Source organism: Barbatula barbatula (genome assembly GCF_947034865.1).
Source record: "Barbatula barbatula genome assembly, chromosome: 11".
NCBI classification, from domain to species: Eukaryota; Metazoa; Chordata; class Actinopteri; order Cypriniformes; family Nemacheilidae; genus Barbatula; species Barbatula barbatula.
This window is the reverse complement of record NC_136774.1, coordinates 8,559,644-8,582,617: the sequence shown is the minus strand read 5'-3', so window position 1 is coordinate 8,582,617 and position 22,974 is coordinate 8,559,644. Positions and strand designations below refer to the sequence as shown.

At 39.0% G+C, this 22,974-nt stretch overlaps 2 protein-coding genes across 2 annotated transcripts; one reads left to right on the top strand and one right to left on the bottom strand.

The window, feature by feature from the left end:
• Positions 1-953: 953 nt before the first annotated feature.
• On the bottom strand, positions 954-3,498 carry rfk (riboflavin kinase). Its single transcript, XM_079466819.1, has 4 exons — positions 3,161-3,498; positions 2,584-2,735; positions 2,356-2,458; positions 954-2,198 (listed from the first exon to the last, which is right to left on the bottom strand). Exons 1-4 carry the CDS (start codon positions 3,240-3,242, stop codon positions 2,050-2,052), a joined length of 486 nt encoding a protein of 161 aa, XP_079322945.1. The 5' UTR covers positions 3,243-3,498; the 3' UTR covers positions 954-2,049.
• Positions 3,499-19,088: 15,590 nt separating this feature from the next.
• On the top strand, positions 19,089-20,048 carry foxb2 (forkhead box B2; the record flags this gene model as incomplete). Its single annotated transcript, XM_079468348.1, has 1 exon — positions 19,089-20,048. One exon carries the CDS (start codon positions 19,089-19,091, stop codon positions 20,046-20,048), a length of 960 nt encoding a protein of 319 aa, XP_079324474.1.
• Positions 20,049-22,974: the final 2,926 nt, after the last annotated feature.

The window sequence follows — 22,974 nt, the reverse complement described above, 5'->3', positions numbered from 1 at the left end:
TATACAGCTCCTGAAAAGGTAAGAAACCACTTTACTAAGTATGAGCAAAATGATCATTTTTGGCACTCCTAAAGTTTGCTTTCATTGAGATTTAACAGACACTGGACTTGAATAACTGCAGTACGTACAGAAATGTTGATTTAAGCAAATTTGAAGTCTCTTATGTTTTTTTAGAGCTGTGTCAGATTAGTTGATCAAAATGATCACAGTGCTGATGGCATTCATGTGACATCAAAGATTAGACATAGTCGAGGAACATTAGATCAAATCAGTCTGAGCTTTTGAATTGAATAGGAAACCCTTAACCAAAGGTCAGCTGATCTAGGGCGAATGTGTATGACGAATAATGAACATTGTAAAGGAGTCCGTTCTGGAATTGGTTCTAAGCCGATATAAAATACCCTGATTTATGACTGCTGTACATAGCATAAATATAATTTTATTTTCTGAAACCTTGCTCCGGAAATGGATTAACAGTTTTATAAAAGCAATATGACCAGAGAAGCAGTGGGTTGTTTTAGGCACAATGCGAAGGAAGGGTCACAATACCCTTGGCTGCTGTAAATAAGCTTTCCTGTGGCTCGGTGGTAAGAGCATGGCTTTAGGAATGCCAAGGTTGTGGATTCGATCCCAGGGGATTGCAGTCATTGCACATACAACAAATGTATACTATAATGAAAAAAAGTCACTTTGGATAAAAGCGTCTAGCAAATGTAAAATGCACTAACCCACCGCTTAAAGCTTTATAAAAAGGAGAGCGTACTCTTGTCCTTGACATTCCTTTATTCTATTGTTTTCAAGACTTAAAACGTAAACCAGCCTCTCAACCATTTTAAAAGAAAATATTTTGAAACTTTTCTTTTGTGTTCTTTAGAAAAAGGGAGAATGAAATGAGAGTGAGAAAATGATGAAGGAATCTTAACAGAATGGTGCAAAGTAATGAACGGCTAGATAATTTCTAATGAATGCTTTATTATTGTTATAGAACCAGAAATAATTCAATATATGTGACATCAAGAAAGAGTCGCCCTGTTTTGTTTCCATAGATCACAGAAACAGACAACATTAAAACAAAACGTACACAAAGCATTGTTTTTGAATTATTACTAGTCAAGCTTAATGGTATGCCTGGATGTGCAATAAATATTTCTAGTGTCATGATTCTTCATATTTAAGGCACGGTCCTGACACAAGCAAGCTATTTGCTTTTGAGAAATCATTGAGAATGCCCATAACATTGAATGACTGTGAAAGTACCATCATACAGATTTGCTACAGTTTGACACTATACAAGCAGGAACAGAACTAAAGTTAACTGACAACCAGTTGGCCAAACTCCTGTCTGTTGAGTCTCTTCTTAAAATGTTTCACCAGATTACATGGAAAAAGGCAGAGGTTGTTTTAGGTGAAGGTCTATCGCTGATATACAGTATGTACATAGTAGCATTACTGTTTGCTAAGCAGGGCATCTGCACACTCTTAAATATTAAAATATCAATACAATTCATTTAATAATTATGTACAGCCAAATTATTCAGTGAAAGTCACTGCAATCTGTGTAACCAGTCGTGCATTCACAGTACGACGAACTGGGATCTTGTTTGTCGTAGGCTTGGACTTCCACCTCAGGGCACGGCGCAGTTCTGTGAGAACTATATAAAAACTACTCGTTTTGTGTCGAACGAATTCCCTATCAGAGATACAGAATGATTTATTTAAAGAGGAATTGCAGCAAAAAGATGAGTTTTGTTTTGACTCTCTGACTAAACGTATCTGGTAAACTGTGAATGAGAGCTTTCTTTCCAGAACATGCTCAACGCGATACATTACGTAAGCCGTATTTGGTTTGCCTGATAGGATTCGATTTACAAATGAGACATTTCACGCAAAACCTCGGAAGAGAAACCTCAGTGGTTCTGCTTTATGAAACCTCAATCCCCCTTTCCACAACATAATAAAATAAACAAAATATAACTGGGATATTTTTTAAATGCAGAAACAAGAAACTACATATGTAGTAACTGAATTTCAAGAGAGGTCATCATTATATTACAATCTGTGCCCGTTCATGATCTGATCGGCTTTTGTAGATATTGATGTTTTGAAGAAGTTATCCTCTTTCAGTTGTAAGTGTTCCGGAAGATCCAGCTTCGTCTTTGCTTCTTCAATGTCACCGTGAATCGCTGAAATTAACTCATCTGTAATGTAGACAAAACTTCAAGTTAGTGTGACATGAACCCCATGTGCTGTTGTATTGACACTAGGTTTAATCTTGTTTATATGATGTGAAAAGGTTTGTTTGGGTGCGCGTACAGGATGTTGTGGCATTAAAGTGTGAGAGTTTAAAGCAGTTACCGAGAGATGCGAATCCTTTCTCAGGACGAATGTAACCCACCATAGCCACGCTCAATATCTGACCATAGAAATCTTCCTTGAACGTGTGGATCACATGCGTTTCCTACCACCAGGAACAACCAGAGGAAGAAAAGTGTTATGTGACATCCTATGCATAACTTAGATTCAACACATGGATACGTTTGGATATTTTAAAAGCACCCTTGAACGGTTTTGAGATGGACTCACCATTGATTTCTTAGTGTTTTTGTAGTAAGGATTCCAACCAATGCTCATGACCATCATGTGAATGTCTCCGTTGCCCACACGTGCCCACCCGTAGTATATACCAGTGCTGATGTCAGCAGGGAGACTGTCCACCACCGACTCTGGGAAGTTGGCTGAGATCGAAAGAAAATGTTCAGAAGAACAATTCTAATTACAATTATCATTATGAATGTTTTTACTATTAAACAGAAACTTAATTCCCTCATGATACGGTTTTGGTGTTGTTGGTGCCCATCCACCAGACAGAACCCATCACATTACCAGTAGAGACCCAATGATATACATTAAACACATTTAAACCAATACAATTACCATTATAACCACTTGTGTTTCACTAAATACATGTAACGAATGTAGCATTTATCAACATTTTGGCAGTTTAAATAGACAACAAATGTTGGTTAAACAACCACATAGATTCACAATCACTTCAACAACTCGGGCCCGATATCGAAATGACGTAATTGTCATATGTGAAAGGAGTTTAAAGAGATGTTGGGTAGTGTCTTTAAACGATAAAACACAGGAATAGTCTCACCCGTCGGGATTCCCAGATCTTTGCTTCCACGTCCAAACCCGTGGATGACTTTTCCTCGGCAGAAATACGGTAAACTCCTCATGTCGTGACAACTGATGGGAGTGATACAGTGACCCGGGGATTCTAGACTCTTCCGTGTTTTTCTGAATGAACCCGTTTGTAAAAGCACGAGGTGAAAAAACTCTTTTCGAGTTCGGAGCTTGACGGTGGTGAGAATGTGTGTTAAATTGAAGTTCGCCGGTTTGATGGAGAAGGTAGTTTCTTACTGTAATATCAGCAGCACACCAAGCGTATGACAGTCATCATGACACCGGCAGCAGGTCTATTCAACGACCTTCGCTGACGTATTTCCTGATTCACTATAAAAGTCCCGCAACGGAAATAAAGAAAACACTTTTTTCATAAAACCCAATTTTATGTGCGATTAAATCATTCAACCCGCATTAAAAGTGCGTGGATAAAAACTATTATATATATATATATATATATATTTACAAATATATGTTTTTGGGTAATGTGTTGTTATGGCAGGAACAATATGCCCGACCCGTGACCCACAAAGATAAAAATATTCTAAAAGGGTCAAATTCAAACATTTACTTTTTTTTTACAAATATGTATTATTATAGCTATTTTATATATACGAATGTAACCACGATATATACGATTTGGGGTTTCCTGTTGGTGCCCATCCACCAGAAACACATTACCAGTGGAGACCCAAAGTGAAATGATATTCATTAAACACATTTAAACCAATAATGTAGTATATTATTACTATATATTACACCATTACAATAGATATATTGTAATATATTATAATCATATATAAACATGCCATTGCATGTAATACGGCGTTAAAATTATGCAAAAAGTGGTTGGGTGAGTTTAAATCCAAATAACACAAAATCAAACAATTACATCAATTCAATGCTTGATAAACGCAACCCGAGTTAAAAACATTTTGTGTGTGTTTAATAATTACAGGGACACAAACTCACTGGTGTCATATAACATCATTGTGTAAATGTTAATGAAAGAAAATACAACATAACGAAATCAGGTTTACGATGTGGTCTATGAACTCATAAATAACATATTAAAAATATAGCTGCAAGCAGCAATTATCGGGTTTCGAGAAGTTTAGGCAAGTAAACGTCGATCAGCCTCAGGGATGGCAAACTAACATGTCCACAATCGACAATACTCAACATGTTTTTGATCATTATTGACCTAGAGAGTCCAGAGAATTGTACTATGGTGGAAACTTTGAAATTGCTTGAAAATCAAAGAACTAGTTTGCAAAAGTAAGTTTTTAACATCATCAGCAATAACTCCTGAACCGTTTGATTGACATCAATGGATCAAGAGGCAAATTTGTTCAGAATGAGAAGAGCTATCATATGATATCAATAGTTTGTGTGTTTGTCAAATGTCACGTGATACACAACTGTGTAAGTAATGAAATACGCGTCAATTTAGCCATTTCTACTGGTCTAGCGCCACCTAGTGTCCAAACGCCACCTTCTTTTGTAGGTGACCTCAGAGTGATGGTCTACACATATGTTCCAAGCCCCATGATGATGTGTTAATCCCTTCTGGATTTATGGCCATTTTAATGTGATAGGCTCCGCCCAGTTGAGTTTTTGCCCCCCCCTACCGTGTATGAATATAAATTTCAACTTTTTTTCAATGATTATTTACATTCACACTCCACAGAAGTCATCTGCATTGGTTTGGTTCCGATCGGTTGAAAAACCAAGGACTAGTTCGCGAAAGTAGGTTTTTAACATCATCAGCGATAACTCACATAAATGGTTCCAGAGGCAAAGTTGTTCAGAATGAGAAGAGCTATCATATGATGTAAACAGTTTGAGTATAGTTCTTTTCTATTATAGCGCCACCAGTGGCCAAACACCGAGTCTTTTTTATTGTGACCCCGGACTGAGGGTCTACACATACGGTATAAGCCCCGTGAAGATAGCTCAAATGGTTCACGATTTATGGTCATTTTGGTGAAACTGGCTACTTCCGGTTTTGATGTTTGATGCCACGTCGAGCTCGAAACCCTAATAATAATAATAATAATAATAAGAAGAAAAATCCATACAAAAACAATAGGTTTTCAGCACACCCTAATAATACAATATTGTATTTACTTGAGCAATAGAAGCACAGTTATTCACACAGGTCGCCGATTTATTTCTTGTTGTTTAATCAATGACCTGTAGGTGTCCCCATTGTGCTGGAGTTACGCAGAATAACGTGACACTTCTTTATGGAGCGCGCTCTCAAAAATCCTCATTTGTGGCACCAACTTTTCAGCTTCACCTCACCATCCCTCCTCCCATTACCCAAGCTTTTAATGTTCTAAAATTACAATATTTCCATTATATTCAATTACAATTTAATTTGATCGATTCATTTCATTTTAAAATGTAGTTGCCCATTTTCAAAGCCAAATATGTTGATAATATGTCTACAGATGATGCGCAAGCATCGATGCCATGTGTTTTTAGCTGGATTTTATATTATGAATACATTAGACCCACATTAAGCGTATGTGATTTTGACATCAAAATGTCATATTTAATAGTCTAATGTAAAGTGTGGATTTCAGTTCTCATCTCAGAAGTCATTGGTGCTGCTTTTGAATATGTTGAAGGCCTAACAACCAAACTCATAAGTAAAAGCAAATCATTTGGAATGTTACCATTAGGAACAATTGACGTTCCAAAGTGGTTCAGTGATCTTTTCCTAAAAATAATTACATAAAGGTTACATCAAGTCACATCAATGTTCAATTTCATGTCTATGAAACCCCCCCATCCAAACACACAGCACTACACATATTAACTGAGATAAAAAGACTTAGCACTGAGGCAATATAAAGGGTTTGAAGAAACAACATTATGGAGAGATTTCCCAGACAGGGCTTAAGCCTAGTCCCAGACTAATTTAAATGTTAGAGGTGTCTTGATGGAAAATAACTTGACATATCTTAAAATATATCAGTGCGATTGTTTCATCTCTAGATTGAAAATTCACTTTTTTATATCCTAATTTAACTATAATGCCTGGTTTAGACTAATCCTTGTCTGAGAAACCACCCCTATATCATTTAAATTAAATATGATATAGTATGTATAATTACACAATTTAATTTTGAATTTACTGTCAAACATGTAATCGCTCTTCCTATTTGGTGTGTAAAATTGGACAAATACTGAAATACAAATCAATGTACTGTACAGTTTATGTAGCTTATTTAAGAAGTCGTTTATGTAACTGATTAAACATTGCATCAAAAATTTAATAATAATAAATGTTTATTTATTTCTTATTTTAGCCTCATGCGTACAATTTGATGTATGTGGTAAAGCCTTATTTAATTTTTCAAAAATGTTAAAAATAAAATTTCCCTGATCAGGAAACATTTATACACAAGTATAATTAAAGTACAAAAATTTACATATTACAATGAAGGAAACCTATCACAATGCAATCCTTACGTGTCCGTGTTTTAAAAGCATTGTCTGACATGAAATGGCAAAACCACAGCTGTGCAATGTGTTTTTATGTTAAATTTGTACATTATAAAGAACATTTTGTTTTATCATTCCACTGGTAGAAAATAAATGCCTTCTAAGTTAATGCTTAACGTAGAAAAATAGCTCTTAAAGTAAAATGGAACAAGAGAGAGAGAGAGAGAGAAAGAGAGAGCATGAATTAAACATATTGTTGTCTCCACTGTACACATGGCAAGTTTGACATTACCATAAGACATTATTTGCGCTGGCATGGAACTATCTTACCACATTACAAGCTTTTCAAAGAGAGCCATTCAACCGTACATTCGTACAACCACAACATCTCAAGAGTGCCACCAAAAACAAAATACCCACAATGCCAATGGGACACAGAGTAAAGAATAACAATCTTTAGTCTTTTCTCATTTCTGTTGATCCATAAGGGGAACGGTGTTAAACTCTGGGAAGTAAGTATGAGTGTGTGTGACTCAGTATTTGAACATCATTTGGCAGATGATTTTTTCCAAAGCAACTTACTTTGCACTTACATTTAACATATTATGGGTACTTGCATTCACTGGATTCGAGATCTGCATTTTGTATTTTTAAGCCCTTTATTGCATGCATGCTTCTAGCTGGTAACTGCATGGATTGATGGCTAGTTTGGGTGTATATGTGTAAATATGAACACAAAAATAAAATTTAAGAAATGAGGTAAAACAACACCTATATTTATACAATATATGACTAATCTTATAGGTGTATTGATCTTTGTCATGGATTTTGGTTGTCCAAACAGCCTAAATATAATAATAAAAAAATGACCCATAATTTTCCAGTTTTTTGCTGCACTCAATGTGACTGACAAATAAAACGTTAAAATAAACACATTTTTTACATTCATTAAATGTATTTTTTTCATATTCACTTTTCAAGTAATGTTTGATATAAAGTATATTTTCAAGTTACAGAGCCAATTTACAGAGAATCTTTGTTAACTGTTGACACCGGATAATTCAGATTATCAGTGAATTTAATTGTTGGCCTGATCTTATAGGCTATCTGATAGGAAGTTGTATGGCATGCTTTTATTACTCTTTCATGTACTCATTGTGTGCAGTTTTAAATGCTCCCCGAGCTAGCAGTTTTGGTTCCCAGAACGTTTGTTTGTGGTACTCAGAACTGTATGGTTTGTTTTTAATTATTTAGGCAAGTTTTCCCAGAACTTTACGGAAATCAAAAACGAACATTCCTCCCATTATTTAAAAAAACTTTCATTTCTGTAAAAATAACCAAAAAACCTTTTCTTTTGAGAACGTTAGGGGAACGTTTTGTTTTTACTCGGTCGGTCCACATTCCTTGAAGAAAAGGGCAAACGTCTTTAAAGCTTCACAGTTTGTGTATTGCTAAAGAAAGACCTTAAAGTGATAGTTCACATAACCCTCGTGTCGTTTCAAACCTGCACGACCTTCGTTCTTGACACCACAGAACACAATATTTTCAAGTAACCAAACAACTTTAAACCTGTGGACACAAAACCACTGAGACATTTCTATATAGCCTATATCTATATCTATCTTTTGTGTTCCACAGAAGTCATACAGGTTTTTAACCATATCATTTTAAGGTCCCTTTAAGAGGGACAAAATGACCAATTTTGGCAAAATTTCTTAAAATGTACTGTATATGCGTCAAGGCCATAAGGCAAACGGTATGTGGCGGTGACTGTCAGTCAGGTCCGGGTCAGAATGTAAGAGCGATGAATTTACACACCCACACTGCGTCTCATTGTCTATGGTTGAAACACAGCAGTAATGAAGCAGGTAATGCATGCTTAATGAAGCATAAACGCATTTAAACACAGCTACACAGGAGAGATTAACAGCTTGTATACTCACATTATACACCCACTCAAACATTCTTACAACAGCACTGCCTCCCCCCCGTCTCTAGCTTTTCTCTTACCTTCCCTCACATACTACGCACAAACATTGACTCAAAGAGACACGCACACCTGTGAATAAACCTTCAACTGCTTTGATACTCTCTCGCCATCTGTTGTGATCCGCAGTTCTGCCAGAGCACTGAGATGCCCATAACCGATTGTGTTGATAACGGACAGGGCCATGTCCTCAGTACATTTGATTAATGTTTTTTGCCTCTTTTGTTAAACAAAGACACTGTTAAGAACAAGAAGTCAAGGCAAGAGAGCGTGAATGAGACACGTTGCGTGCCAGATTTGAACCCGAGTCAACCGCGTGAGCACCATAGCTACATGTTTCAAACATTTGTGGCGGTTTCAAGATCAGTTTGTGTTTCAAACATGTTGTGCTTTAAGAAATGCCTGGAGGGAATCTGTTTACTGTGAGCCGCCATTTGTACGAAAGAAAATGACAAAGAAAATAGTTTTGTTTTGCATTATCCGTACGGGTGGTAAATAGTAATGCCGTGCATTCTGTTTACAAATCTGCCCATTATGTTAAGGTACTAAACGTAAAGAAGATCTTTCATGAAAATCGTGTCGTGGGCATCGTTTAAGCGCACACGCGAAGAAGTGAATTAAAAGTCCCCCTCTCTCTGCGCAAAGTGTACAAAGTGCATCTGATGAAAAAGTACAAGTGCCACAGCACAGAGGGGGTACAGAAAGGCAGACTTTTTGATTAATACTCCCCTAAATTAACTGTTTACTCTACAGACTCTTAACATTCTCAGATTATGATAATTTTGTGACAGGCAGAGAGATTGATGTTTGAGAGCTTGTTTTAATTAATGGTTTTGTTTGTCTCCGGAGAATGGATTTCTTCTCGTCTTCATGGTTGCTTTGGAACACTTTTTCGAAGCTTTGCAGCGACGTAATGGGACCCCCATGTGTGTTTTGAATAGAAGTGAAAAAGTGTCTACAGCGATTATTTCGTGTTTGAAAGAGAGGCTAATCATACGTGCCGTCATGTTTGCCTTTTTTCCTTTAATGCCGGGGTGTTTATCGCATTTTTATGACTTTTCAAATGATCAAAAAACTCAATTTGATTGTTTGCGTGTGTGCGTACGTGTAGCGCGATATCAAATTTATGTATTTATAGTTGAGTGTACTACGTTCATTTGAAGTTTTAAGTAACTTTGTTTGAAATGCACTTAAAACAAAATTATTTCCAATCTTGTTTACGTTCATGTAATCATAATGAAGGCTTATGTCACTTCTTCATTAAACAATACACTCACATACTCATGATGTGAGAGCATTCTTTATTATTTCATTTACTATTGAAATCATTTTAATGTTTGAAACGTAATTGAAACGTTAATTGATTTCTTTGAAAATTCATAAAAATATCCTTTTGAAAGTATTCTCATCATCAATTTTTAGTTTCCAATATCGGGTCACACTTTAGATCCGGGTCCCTTTCTCACTATTAACTAACAATGAACTATGACTTTTGACTCCATAAACTCCTCATTACTGTTAATAAGGTAGTTTTGGGCTTTAGTTATTGGGTAGGATTTAGGGATGTAGAATAAGGTCAGGCATACATATGTGCTTTACATGTAATAAATTAACAAACAACAAGCTTGAATTTATTTTTATACCTTAATCTAAAGTGTAAAGCAATAATTTTTTTAATCCAGTTTGACACCTCAAAAAGAGATTAGAGATCTATAATTCTGCTCTGATTGTATGAACGCAAATATATATATTTTTGAAGTTGACTGCGATGTTTCCACCACCATCCGCTGGTTATATTAAGGATGTCTACATTGTTGTCAAAAATTGTTGTGAAATTTTAAGACGTTGTAATGAGAATAACGGGGTAAAATGTTTTAAGAAACTGCTGTAGAGTTTAATGTATATTTTATGATGTGGTGAGTATGTGACAAGAATGTCACAGTCTGAACTTAAAATCACTTAAAAAAGTAATTACTCAATTTGTTCATGTATATCAGTTCCACACGATTTAATAACGTTTTTTTGACATAACTTTTCTTGCATCTTGCAATTAAAAAAGTTATGTTAAAAAACGTGTGGAACCTATGTACACGATTAAATTGAGTAATTCTAATGTTGATGAAGGAATGACATTTTGTTTATTTTGTCCTTGTGGGGTCACAGAAACTTGAAAGACGCGGATAAATGAGTATTTTGTCAAGAACGCAGGGAGAGGGGAAGAGGTTGCGTAAAAAAGGAAAACTGTGAGCAGCCGTGCTTTATTACCATTTCTAGGACAGGGTCGTATTTCACCATAGATACCCTGATGAGAGACAATATCTACTGTCTTAATACCCCTCTTAGTACTAACACTCTTCGACACATACAACAAGCACAGCCACAAGTAAAAGGTGGGGGGGGGGGACGGTCCTCACTGAAGTCCTGGACTTCCCATTCATCCGAACCGGGAAGTGTAGTCCATCCCCAAATATTTTAGCTCCATGAATAATCATTAAGATTCTTGTAGATCTGAAGATTGTTTCAATTCTGCCTCATAACCTCATATCATATTTCTAAATATTTAATGTGTTGTTGTTGTGGTTGTATTCTCTCTCTCTCTCTCTCTCTCTCTCTCTCTCTCTCTCTCTCCATCCATAAGCCCTCCACAGGTAACGGCTGTTAAACAGTGAATTTCAGATCCTCCGACCTGCCATCATTATGTAGAATCGCCTAAGGTCCAAACTCCTGCTCGATAACTCATGCCCCGTGCAAATTCCCATGCAAACACAGTCAATGCAAAACACATTTCCTGCTGTCAACAACATTGCTGGCGAGAATCAATCAACCGTTCATCCATTTACACTCTTTGCATACCCTTATGTCAAAGAAAAAAGCGCTCCGAGACTCTGCAGCTCTTCTGAAGCGATTGTTCCATCGTTCTGAAGAATCCATCAAGCCGGGTTTGATTGATAAGTCTGTCTGCGCGCACAGCAGTACAGCTACAGCAAATGGGGTGGCAAAGCGCGAGCTGACATAATGCAAGTCTGCGCAAGTTTGGGAGACAGACTGAGCGCGTCCGTGGGGGGTAAAAGTTTGATGCGACATGCTACAAGACACACACAGTACTCATGATGGCACACACAAGCTGCAGCCCTGTCCGACCCGCCACAAAAAGCGAGTTGTAAGACACGTTTTCGGATTTAGCGGCACAAGGGTTTAGGGATAAACTTTTGATACATTCGGCGTGTCAAATACATAAAGCATGTTTAATCAGGCCCCCGGCTAATAGCAAAAATAACTCAGGGGGGCACACTGAGGGGCATTATCAACACAATCTTCGCCAGAACGATGCCAGGAGATTTCTCCGGCGAATTTTATTTTGATTTCTATCAGCAAGACGCGTCTTAATGACAAAGGTCTTTAAAAACAGGCCGATCTCAAGGCCACCGTAATGAATCTCACACTAGGGGCGAGTCAGGCGCGACGTAACGCCCCCTGCGTGGAGATCCGCCCCCCCGCGTAAAACACATTATTCTTTGGGGGGTATGTCGCAGCGACGCAAGCCATTCGCCCGTGGGACCCGAGGGAGGAATATGGGCCCCTCTTAAATCTGAATCCCTAGGAGGGCCACCCAGCACCTGCTAACCCAGGGCAGTACTCATCAGAAAAGCATTTAGCGCGCTCGCTAACTCCAGGCCATAATTAGGGTGGGTAATTATTTACAGGCAGCACTGGGCAGAACTGGCCTAGCATAAACAAACAGGCGGCTTGGAGACACACGACAAACATCGTTAGCTCTTCGCTCGTTTTCGCCCAAACGGCAAAAACACTAGCAGCATGTAGACTCGCTCCCGGGGGAAAAAATACCCTCCCAAAAAACTTCTGGTCTAAAAAGCCATCGTTCGCCAAATAGCTATCACATTTAAGGCACGCAAGTAGGCCTATTGTAACATCTGTACTGTGGTGGTGACACACACACACACATACATACACACCCAGCCTCACGCGCTCATGAATATGATAACGTGTGAAATGACAGATTTATTTGTGTGTGGCTCCAGGGTTTTATCTCTAGCACAGTTCATCAACTCCACAGCACGAGGACTGCTAACCAACGCAGTGCCTGCACATGCTAATTACTGGACCATGGTTAGCTTCAAACCTCAGAACCGCGCTCGCGTCGGAAGACGTGCCCTGCCTTTTGCTTTTACGACTTTTTTTCTTGTCTTGTCTGAAAGAACGGGGGAGAAAAGATTAAAGGTTTAAAAGTTGAAATCGTTGAGACTTCTCGTAGCCTGGAGTGCATGTTGTAAGGGTAATGAGGTAATTGTCACAAATTTGAATCCGCTCTTTTTATACGCACACAATTTATTGGGATTAAAATCAACCACATCTTCGTGAAGTTAAATATTACAGCATTCAGAATTTAGACGGCCTCTGATAAACTGTCCCAACAACAAACCAAGCTTTTCATCTGACAGAAAGGATTACTGTATGCAGGAATAAACAAATTGTTGGTTTATCGGCCCATAACGCACAGACTCTCATTTCTAGTATAGTTATCAATTACGGTGCGTACACACAGAGTGCGTTGGGTAAATATTGAGTGTCACGTTGAACTCTAACTAATCGGGTACAATACGTTGATTTCATTGATTGTTGTCAGAGCCTCCGTTCTCTGGAAATTGCTGGCAAAGTCTATTTGAAAGTATAGCACCATTCTCTAAGCTGTTACTGTTGTGCATATTTAATCTCACAAGCAGTAAGATGGAGAGAAAGGAGGTTGAGAGTGCTCCAGATGGCTCCAGAGCTCCGCAGAGAACTAGGCCTTGTTGTTTGATTTTTTCTTAAGTTTTAATTAGCCGCGAGAACAAAAAATTTGGGCTTTCTTGTCAAATTTGGAGGACTGGATGTTAGTACATTCAATGCGTCCAGTACATTCTCTATATTTATAAATGAATATACAGTCAATCTTACAAACTGTCATATTTCTTTCTTTGACTCACATTGATCTAATACCGAGCTAAAGATATTTCTACCTGTCGTGCCTTCTCCCTAAATCAAACCTTCTTGCACACCACGTAAAGGAATAGTTCACCCAAATATGACAATTCTCTCATAAATGTACCCAACCTTATGACTACCTTTCTTCAGTTAAATACACAAACAATGAATTATATTAAATATGAATTGAAATGTTGCCATATTATCTTCTTATAAGGGCCTTGGCATGGAAAGCACTAAACTCAAATAGGGCGGCGTTTTGATAACTTTGAATCTTGCGTGATTTGTGCATGTCTTGTCTCATGCAATACAATACAATACAATTTTATTTATAAAGCAGAATTTAAAAACACCCGAAGGGGACCAAAGTGCTTCACAAGAAGATCAATTTTAGACGTCATATATGTCTTTCAAAAAACACCATTAAACCACGGTTACTGTAGTAAAACCATGGTTTTGCCAATATTAATCAATGCACCAAACCATGGTTACTACATGTTTTTTTCCACAAAAAACTTGGTTCTTTTCATACATGGTTGTATTCATGGCCGTACAATACTGTAGAAAATGATTACTGTCCAATCAAATGAAAGAAGGCGGGATTTGCTAGAAACTGATGTTGAGGTCCGTTTAAGTTTGAAGGAACGCAATGTAAGCAGCTAAATGTTTAATGTTTGACAACTGTTTTATCAAAGAAATGTTAGGGCGGTTCACATGTCTCTTAAAACGTGTAAAACGCTGGCCGCGTCGCTTTCTTCCTCTTTCTGGCGTTTGGGAGTTTGCGCTCCCTTGGGGTCTGCTGTTACTATTTGAACGCTATTGACGAAGCTGATGAAAATGAGTAAACAACCAATTCTAATGTCCAGTAATGCGCAACACGGTCACGGACTGACAGAAGGGGCCGTTAAACGTTTTCGCATTTGGGCCGATACCTAGCTTTCTGGGCCACTGCACCTACAGTACATACAGTTTATTAACCCTTTTCAGCTCTGGTGCATAGTTTGCACTTTTGACCTGATTGTAAAAGAGCGCCCTACCGACATGCATTTGAGTTAATTGATAAAAAAAGAGTCTACTTTAGCAGAAAACCCTTTAAATTGGACCGATTTGACAATGAGTCTTATGTTAATCTTAAGTGTTACATCGATGACATATGAATATAAATATGATATTGAATACTATTTGGAAAAATGAATTCAGCCCTTATTAACTTCCTTACACAAATTCATCATTGAGGGGACTTCTAAATAAGCTGAGGTTCTAAGCTTTTAAAAGAGACCATATATCTCCAGTTCAACTTATAGGTTTGATGATGCAATATTGGACCCACCCATGGGTCTGTGGGAGGTTTGCAAGGAGATAAAGAGGTTTTAATCCCTTAAGACATCATTCAATACAGTATGTTTAGTAATCTATTTTCCTCGTGAAGCAGGTTGGCTGGCATGTGTATGTTGATGTGTGTGTATATCAGGTTTTCCTTACACTCGTGGAACTAAATATAAGCTATTGTACAGTACTAGCTTAGTATAACTGTACCCACACACACACACGCTTTGATGCACTAATCAAAGCAAACTTATTTAGTCTTTTGTAAAGCATTTAAGGCCCTAATCCTAAATGATGCGCTCGTGGCTTTGTTCTCTTCTCAAACACAATTAGAAGATAATATATAAATATATACATACTGCAAATGACATGCATATAACGGCTTCATTTGAAGCCCGCTCAGGTCATTAGTAACCCAACAGGGCGCTACAGAGCCGCCGGTCCCTTTCTGCCAGTCGACCAGTGGAGATTTATTTGATATTAACTCCCTAATGGCCTAGCTCTTTTTCTGGTAAAATATGCACAAAAGTCCAACACGAACAGTGCCATTCAGTTGAATGCTTATTTATTCACTAAACGAGGATCTAATGTTCAATGTTCCCTGGACGCTAAGGTAGTTCCGGGGGAGGAAGGATTCCCCCTACAGCTATATACATCATTTATTTTACACATAGCCCGGTATCACACACTGGGCATCGAGGGGAGAGGAAGAGCTTTATGAAAATCAGAACAGTGAGTGTTACGGGGGACATTAAGACTTGGAGGGGGAGAGCTGTGAATGGAAGCAGAAGAGGGCCGATCGGGAAGAGCGTTGCTGGAGAGAGAGTACGTCGCTCGCCCGCCACCCACAAGCAGAGCGGGCTGTGCGCGACACCCCTCTGACAGGATGCGGGCTTTCGTTCACCGTATCTTTTGAACTCTGAGACCCTGGCAGCCGCTACAGCAAATGGTCTCACAGTTCTTCGCCGACTTCGCGAAGATTTAACAAACACATTAAGAATAATGTCTGTCTGTCTGGGTTTTTTTTCAATTTGTGCTCATGCACTTGAGGGTGAGGGGAGATGCGTCGGTCATTGGTTTCCCCGTCTTGAGCATGTATGTGGATCCTGACACCCATGTGTGATTAAATGTGTGATTTTTGGTATACGTAGCATCCAATGTTTCACTTTGATCCCTATTTCTGTAAAATACTGTAAAATGTCGTTTTTTAAAAGGAGGCTTACACAGAATTTAATATTCAGGTTTTTGAAACTCTCTTGGAAGTGGATTACGTCAGGCATAAATAACCGCAGGAATGTTGCGGAAGGTATGGAACAACCATACTGTAGTTAATGAAATGTGGAAGGTAAGGAATAGGGAACGTATTGTTAAAGGTAAGGAATAACCGAAGGCTTGTGGTAGGTAAGGGCCACTCACTGTGGGCCCCTGGGTGTGCTTGTGTGGCGGGGGAGACAGAGTCTGCCAACTGCACGATTCACTAAATTCTCACCAGGGAACAGAGGCAGCCGGTTTTGATGTGCATGTGCATGATGTGCATGAGAGAGGCAAGAAGAAATAATACAAATATGGAAAACAATAATGCATTCCGTATTAAATATGGGAACGGATTTTAGACTCAATTGTGTATATCTGCGTTATCTTTAGGTAGGAAGACGAATGACTTGGTCTGTCAGAACAACATAGGCCGCGGCAATGGGAATAAAACTATAGGCCTGGGACAATTATTCAAAGTAATCTTGACTGATCCTAAAATTTGACTTTAAGGTTCATCCCTTATCAATGACACGAGATAGACATTTTACCCGGAGCCCCCCCGAATTACACTTTTCGATGAAGAATGATGGGCCTTCTTAAAAGGAGACATTAAACTGATCACCTAAACTTACGGGAAACTCTTCATACACACTTTTAGGGGAATAAAGTGATCGCATGTTAATCGCCATCAATAAATCATTCGGTGGCCACGAAGTCCTCGTGCTGGTGCCAAAGTCTCATTTCCCAATAGGACCACTCTAATTGATTTAAACGCTTCGTCCTTGCGGCAGTGCTACTATGCTCACTTAGTAAGGGGTCTTTAACGTTGTTGTTATTATTATCATCGTGATTGCGGTTTTCTCCATTTGCTATATTGTACGACGACAGTCAAAATCTCTCGCCCAAAGCTGAAAACATAATTATTAGCATCTCGGAACAAACAGACGAACCCCCTCCCGCCCTTTCGCCTCGCGGCCCGGAACAGACCCCCTCCTCGCGCGCTCATCTCCCCGTCTCCATTTTTGCCACGTTCAGCCTTTAATTTATGCGAAATTAATTGATATATCTTTTATAATTGATGTGCTGTAAAATTAATGAGTAATTTATGTAATTAGTCAATTAAGGCTAATTCCAGCATATGTTCGATATGCCCAGAAGGTGCACTTTACAAGTTGTTATTTGTCCAGGAGTTGAGCGCAGTGAAAACCGTCTAATTAATTTCTTATGCGTATCAGCGTGTCGTCTACTTAACACCGCGCTTTGTGGGAGCAGGTTTAATATTGATCTAAACAACACGGTGAGGAGGAACACGCGCGCGCTCCCGTCGCAGCCTCTCCGGGGCCTTCCGGTGCCAAGTGCGCCGCGTGTCAAAGGCGCTTACAAACACACGTTATTCGTCGGCAGTCCCGCGGCGTATCCAAAGACATTAAGCCCCGGAGACGATAATAGCGCCGGGTGTGTGAAATATGCGCGCGGCTCGTTCACCGGTGACCCTTAAACTGGAGAAACACCGAAGCTCTTCAGGAGCATAATAAGAAAGATCTGCGGGCTAATGAATTGACACCGTTTTGAATATTCATCACTAATATAAGCGCTTTAATTATATTGTTGGACGGTAAATCACTGAAGGCTTAATTAATGTAATGTATTCGCGACCCGCCGGGAACCGGCGTAAGAAGGCGCCTGACGGGGCCGCGCCGCGACACCTGGCCGCAAAAGAACGCCGGCGCTTTTGTTATTCTGTTTACCAGAGTACCTGTTCTCGAGGGCTGTGGGGAAAAACTTGTTTATCCTAGTGAAATACTGGCAAAGTACAAACAGCTCGACAGGTTGATCATGAGCCCGGTGAAAACGGGGTTGCGCGTTCAGCTTGTCACAAATATTTTATAGAGATTAATACTATAATAAATAAAAAAACAACTCAAATGTACAGCCAAACTTATTTTTTTTATAAATAAAAGTAAGAATAAAGTTATTCTATAAGGAAAAAACCTGCAAATATCACAAACGTTATATCAACATTGACATAATGAATACAATTCGGATTAAACGCAAAAAATCGAATTATACTGGGAAATAAGTCACTTAAACTCTCGCTAAGGATGAATAAAAAACACAATAAAAGAATAAAACAACTGACGTTTACTGAAATGAAGAAAATCTGATATTTTAAAAACACATTTGGATAACAGACAACGAGACAGCTAAACGCCACAATACAACCCCAGCTTGAAATAAAGCAACGTGTAAATATATGTAAATAAAGTTTTATACTTTTAATAAAATAAATGTTTATAATCAAAAATACAGTTTGACATTTTAAACAATTTCTTTTTTTTCATAATATCGATGTATTCACATCTTTTTCCCTGCAGCGTGTGTTATCATTATCAGACTCATTAGTGAGCGCGCTCTTCTTGCATCTGATTGGTACAGATGAATAAGACTAAACGCAAGTGAAGTCAGACCCTCCCACTTTTTACCCCTCATTCGTCCTAAAGTCAGTGTCATCATAATAAAGCGCAACTGGCAGGGGGTCTGAACCTCTGCTATTCTTACAAAAGCGTCTCGGATCCTCCGTGAGTCACAGCCGAGAGCGCGCTTCCGCCGGGAGAACTTCTTGCGCTCTGAGAGGACGCAGGTGTCGCGCACATGTGGAGTATCACTTGAGAGGTAACTTTCAAACGGTGCCTTTTCGTTACCATACTTGATATTGCCTGTGATCCTGTGGACTTGACGGTCTGAGATGCTCCATATGTAACTATTATAAATCAGATGTGACATTAAACAACTGCTTATCAAAGCAGAGCTGTGGCAAAAGATTTTTTGTTTAAACGGAAGACATGCCTGCTTTCTTCTGACCAATCTCAAAAGGAGAAATAAACTCAAAGCCATGCCTCGGCCGGGAAAGAACTCCTACAGTGACCAAAAGCCTCCGTACTCCTACATCTCGCTGACTGCTATGGCCATCCAGAGCTCCTCTGAGAAGATGCTCCCCCTCAGCGACATCTATAAATTCATCATGGATCGTTTCCCGTATTACCGCGAGAACACTCAGCGCTGGCAGAACTCACTCCGTCACAACCTTTCATTCAATGACTGCTTTATTAAGATCCCCCGCCGCCCCGACCAGCCGGGCAAGGGCAGCTTCTGGGCCCTGCATCCAGACTGTGGAGACATGTTTGAGAACGGAAGCTTCCTGCGCCGTCGAAAGCGTTTCAAGCTCCTGCGGATGGAGCATTCGCCGTGCAAGAGCACCCCGGTGCTCCACTCGTACCACTCTCATCATCACCCCCAGCATTCTTTGCATCAGTCCCACCATCATTCAGGTAAACTAGGCATGGGCCATCCAGATTACCTGGGCACCATGGGCCGCCTCTCACACTTCCAGAGCTACACGCTAAGCGGTGGGCAGAGCAGCAGCTTTAAGCACCCGTTCGCCATCGAGAGCCTGATTGGTCGAGACTATAAAGGAGTGATGGCCAGCGGCTTGCCCATCGCATCCGTCATGCATCATCTCGGTTATCCTGTGCCTGCTCAGCTAGGTGGCATGGTCAACTCCGTGTGGCCGCACGTCGGCATGCTTTCCGAGTCAGTTCCAGTGTCGTCAGACTATCCTCCGTTTAGTGTGGCGGTGAAGGGGCTGTACCATCACCCGGGGACCCAGAGCATGCCCGCCGTGCCCGTGCCCATTAAACCCACACCCACCCTGGGCACCGTTCCTTCTTTGACTGGCATGACACCGGGAGTAACACAGATATGCCCGAGAACAGCAACGCTGATGGAGAGAGACGGAACAGCTCTTACGGAGGAAAAGAGCGCATCTCTACACCCTGCTCTTCTGCAGTCCTGAAGATTCAGAAGTGAGGGTACGTAAGAGCATGTTTTGAGGACAGCTGTGGACAAAATTGCCAACCTTTTCCATCACTGGAAGAGGAGAGGAAGACATTTACGCCACTTGATTTCCTGACTTCTGTACTGTACTTTTGGAAACTATATTATGTGCATTTCTCAGCGTGTATATAAGACTATTGTATAATGTGCAGAGTACAATGACAGTCTCTGCAATTTACTTTTTTTTGCTTCATGTAGAATAAGCTAAGTGATGTAACCGCCATGTTTTAACTATAGGTAAACATTTTTTCCTGTCTTTTACAGACAGCATTTTTTAAGGATGTAAGATGGAAAAGAGGGAAACCTCTTGCACTCTCATTTGGAAAAATGTACATTTGAACACTTATGAGATAAGCCTTAGAACAGTTAAGACTACACTGTATGGATTTTAGAAAATCATGTTTGCACAAACTGTGACATACCTTGCATGCATGTATGCCACTGTTAAAACAGTCAAGTGGATCCTGAAAGTCATGAATTAACCCAAAGTGAATTTTACTAAATGTTGTAATATTGTATAATAGATACCCTAAATAATATATGTTAAAATTGTTCAATATGATCTCAAATGTTATACATGTAAATATGTACAGAATATGATCACTTACAGTATTTGAATTGCACTTGTGGTATTTACTAACACAGCTTTGAAATATTTATGAAAACCTAAACAATCATATGTACAGTTAAAGTGATGAATAACCAGGACTAGTTTATGTGTGGCTGTTTAACAGTGATGTTTCAAGATGAAATGCAATGGAATGAAGGCTCTCCGTAAATAAAAGAAATGCAGATATAATTGTGTAAGATTTGTAAATTAAATATTTTTTTTGAGTAAATCACATAAGCTTTAAATCTTCCTTCCTTTCTTTCTGTCTGTTACTGGACACAGAATTATGCACTTGTATTAAAAATGTAGTCACATGATAAATACAAAAAAACATAATATTTATGTATCTAATTAAACCTTTATAATTAAGAATATAACTTTTTTGTGTTGTATTTACAATTTCCAGCATGCTTTCACAAAAAATGTACAATATTGCAATCCACCCTTTCGATAATTTACATTCTTTGTCAATTCTTAAAAGGGCAACATTTTAAACAGCGGCTTAACATCCACAAAATAAATAGCTTGATAATGGCTTTTCTTCAACATCATTTTTGAACATTAAGACAATTGTTGCTTTGAGGCATACGAAGAAAATAAATCGTTCAAGCTATTTGCCTAAATACAAAATATATGTCTCTGTCCAGCAGAGAAGCATTTACAGTAGCGTTGTACAGTGATGCAGTGGCCTTGGCCTGTAATCCATCCCATTGAATGTTGAATAAGAAGAGCTGTGTTCCCTAAGACTGCTCGATGATCCTCAATTAGAGTAAATTACTTTTTAATGATCAGTATTTTATGGATATTTTTAATAATAAGCAACACATGAGTTTCACGTAATTGTTAACAGGCTGCCTATTGAAACGAAAAATCTGAGATGTAATACGTACTGTATATGCGGCAGGACAAAAGGTTTATTAGTTCATCTTAAAATTAACTAACATGTTAGTTAGTCATAAAAAATGATCTCGAAGTAAAAATATCGTTAGTTGAAAGCAACACAAGCGCAAATTAACAAGCTATTTTGAGTCAATCAGTTCAATTGGTTCATTAACCCAGTGGCCTGATTTTTGTTTGTTGCCTTACAATCCATCTCAGTGAATCTTCATCTTTAAAAAATCATTATTTTTCTAATTGTATCATATGCTTTTTGATAAAATCAAACTTTCTTAATGTTTTTGTTCTTAATGTAGATCATAATCATTCACAATCACCAGTAAGAATTGTTATACTACATACAGCATGTGTGTTTGCATGCGTCTAGGGCTCCTGCTTATCACATAAAGCGCTGAGAGAGACGGCGGTCCCATGACTTCAAAAGCAGGCGTATGATAAAGTTGTTTTGTCCCCCTAATCTTGACATAATTTCACCTTTGAAGTTGAGAAGCTGGTCCTCTTCACGACACAAAAGCTGCCAGTTGGAAGGCCATTTAGAGTGTCACTGTTTAGCATGGCAAAGGCTCTCTTAAACGTCTTCATGCGTGTGCTCGCACCAAGACTGAGCTCAACCTGCCCTCTGAGCAAATAAGATGCACAAGTGGCTGGGTGATGTGACAAGTACACCCACATTGTAGCTGATCCGTCTCTTTTTCATCTATCTTCATTACTCTCTGGATTCATTACCGTCTTATGTTCTCCATCTCAATTTCCTGGCATCCAAAAAGGAATCAAATTTGTCTTTTACCATAAGCAGCTACAGCGTGAACCTCAGACGAAATGTGCATATGTCGGAAACGAACGCCCAATGAACGGAAATCTTTTTGCAAATATGTGGCCATATCTTATCGCAGTTATCATTTTTGTAAATTGCTTTGTCAATGAAAATGATATGCTTAAGGATTTTGTTCAATCGTTGAGTCTTTTAAATATGGATGATCTAGAAAGTCTGATGAATAGGAATGAGGTCATCGTGAAGTTGCTGGTCTTGGCTTGTTGAGGGCCAGAATTGGTTATGAGGTATTATTGTTAATTACTCTGACTTCGACAGGGGTGGAGGTGACACATTCTACGTGCGTGTGTAAATGACTGCAAAGCCTTCGTAATGAACCGTTTAATTCACGAAGCGGCTCGCCGCCGTGGCCAACAGCAACTTAGTACAAATTTACAATTTTTAAACACATTTCATGAAATATGAAATTATGAAATGTCTTCATTCCTCAAAACAGGTAGTTGAACTGAGAGATTCGTTGTTGAATTTGTCTGCCGGGTGAAATCAGGGGATTTCTTATTGCTGATAGCTTTACTGTCAAGAGGGTGTTTTGTATTCGGTAACGGT

Coding starts and splice junctions, on each gene's coding strand:
- rfk (XM_079466819.1), bottom strand. CDS start 3,242: ATGAGGAGTTTACCGTATTTCTGCCGAGGAAAAGTCATCCACGGGTTT. Junction 2,459..2,583: donor AAAACACTAAGAAATCAATG/GTGAGTCCATCT, acceptor TCCTGGTGGTAG/GAAACGCATGTGATCCACAC. Junction 2,199..2,355: donor GAAAGGATTCGCATCTCTCG/GTAACTGCTTTA, acceptor TCTACATTACAG/ATGAGTTAATTTCAGCGATT.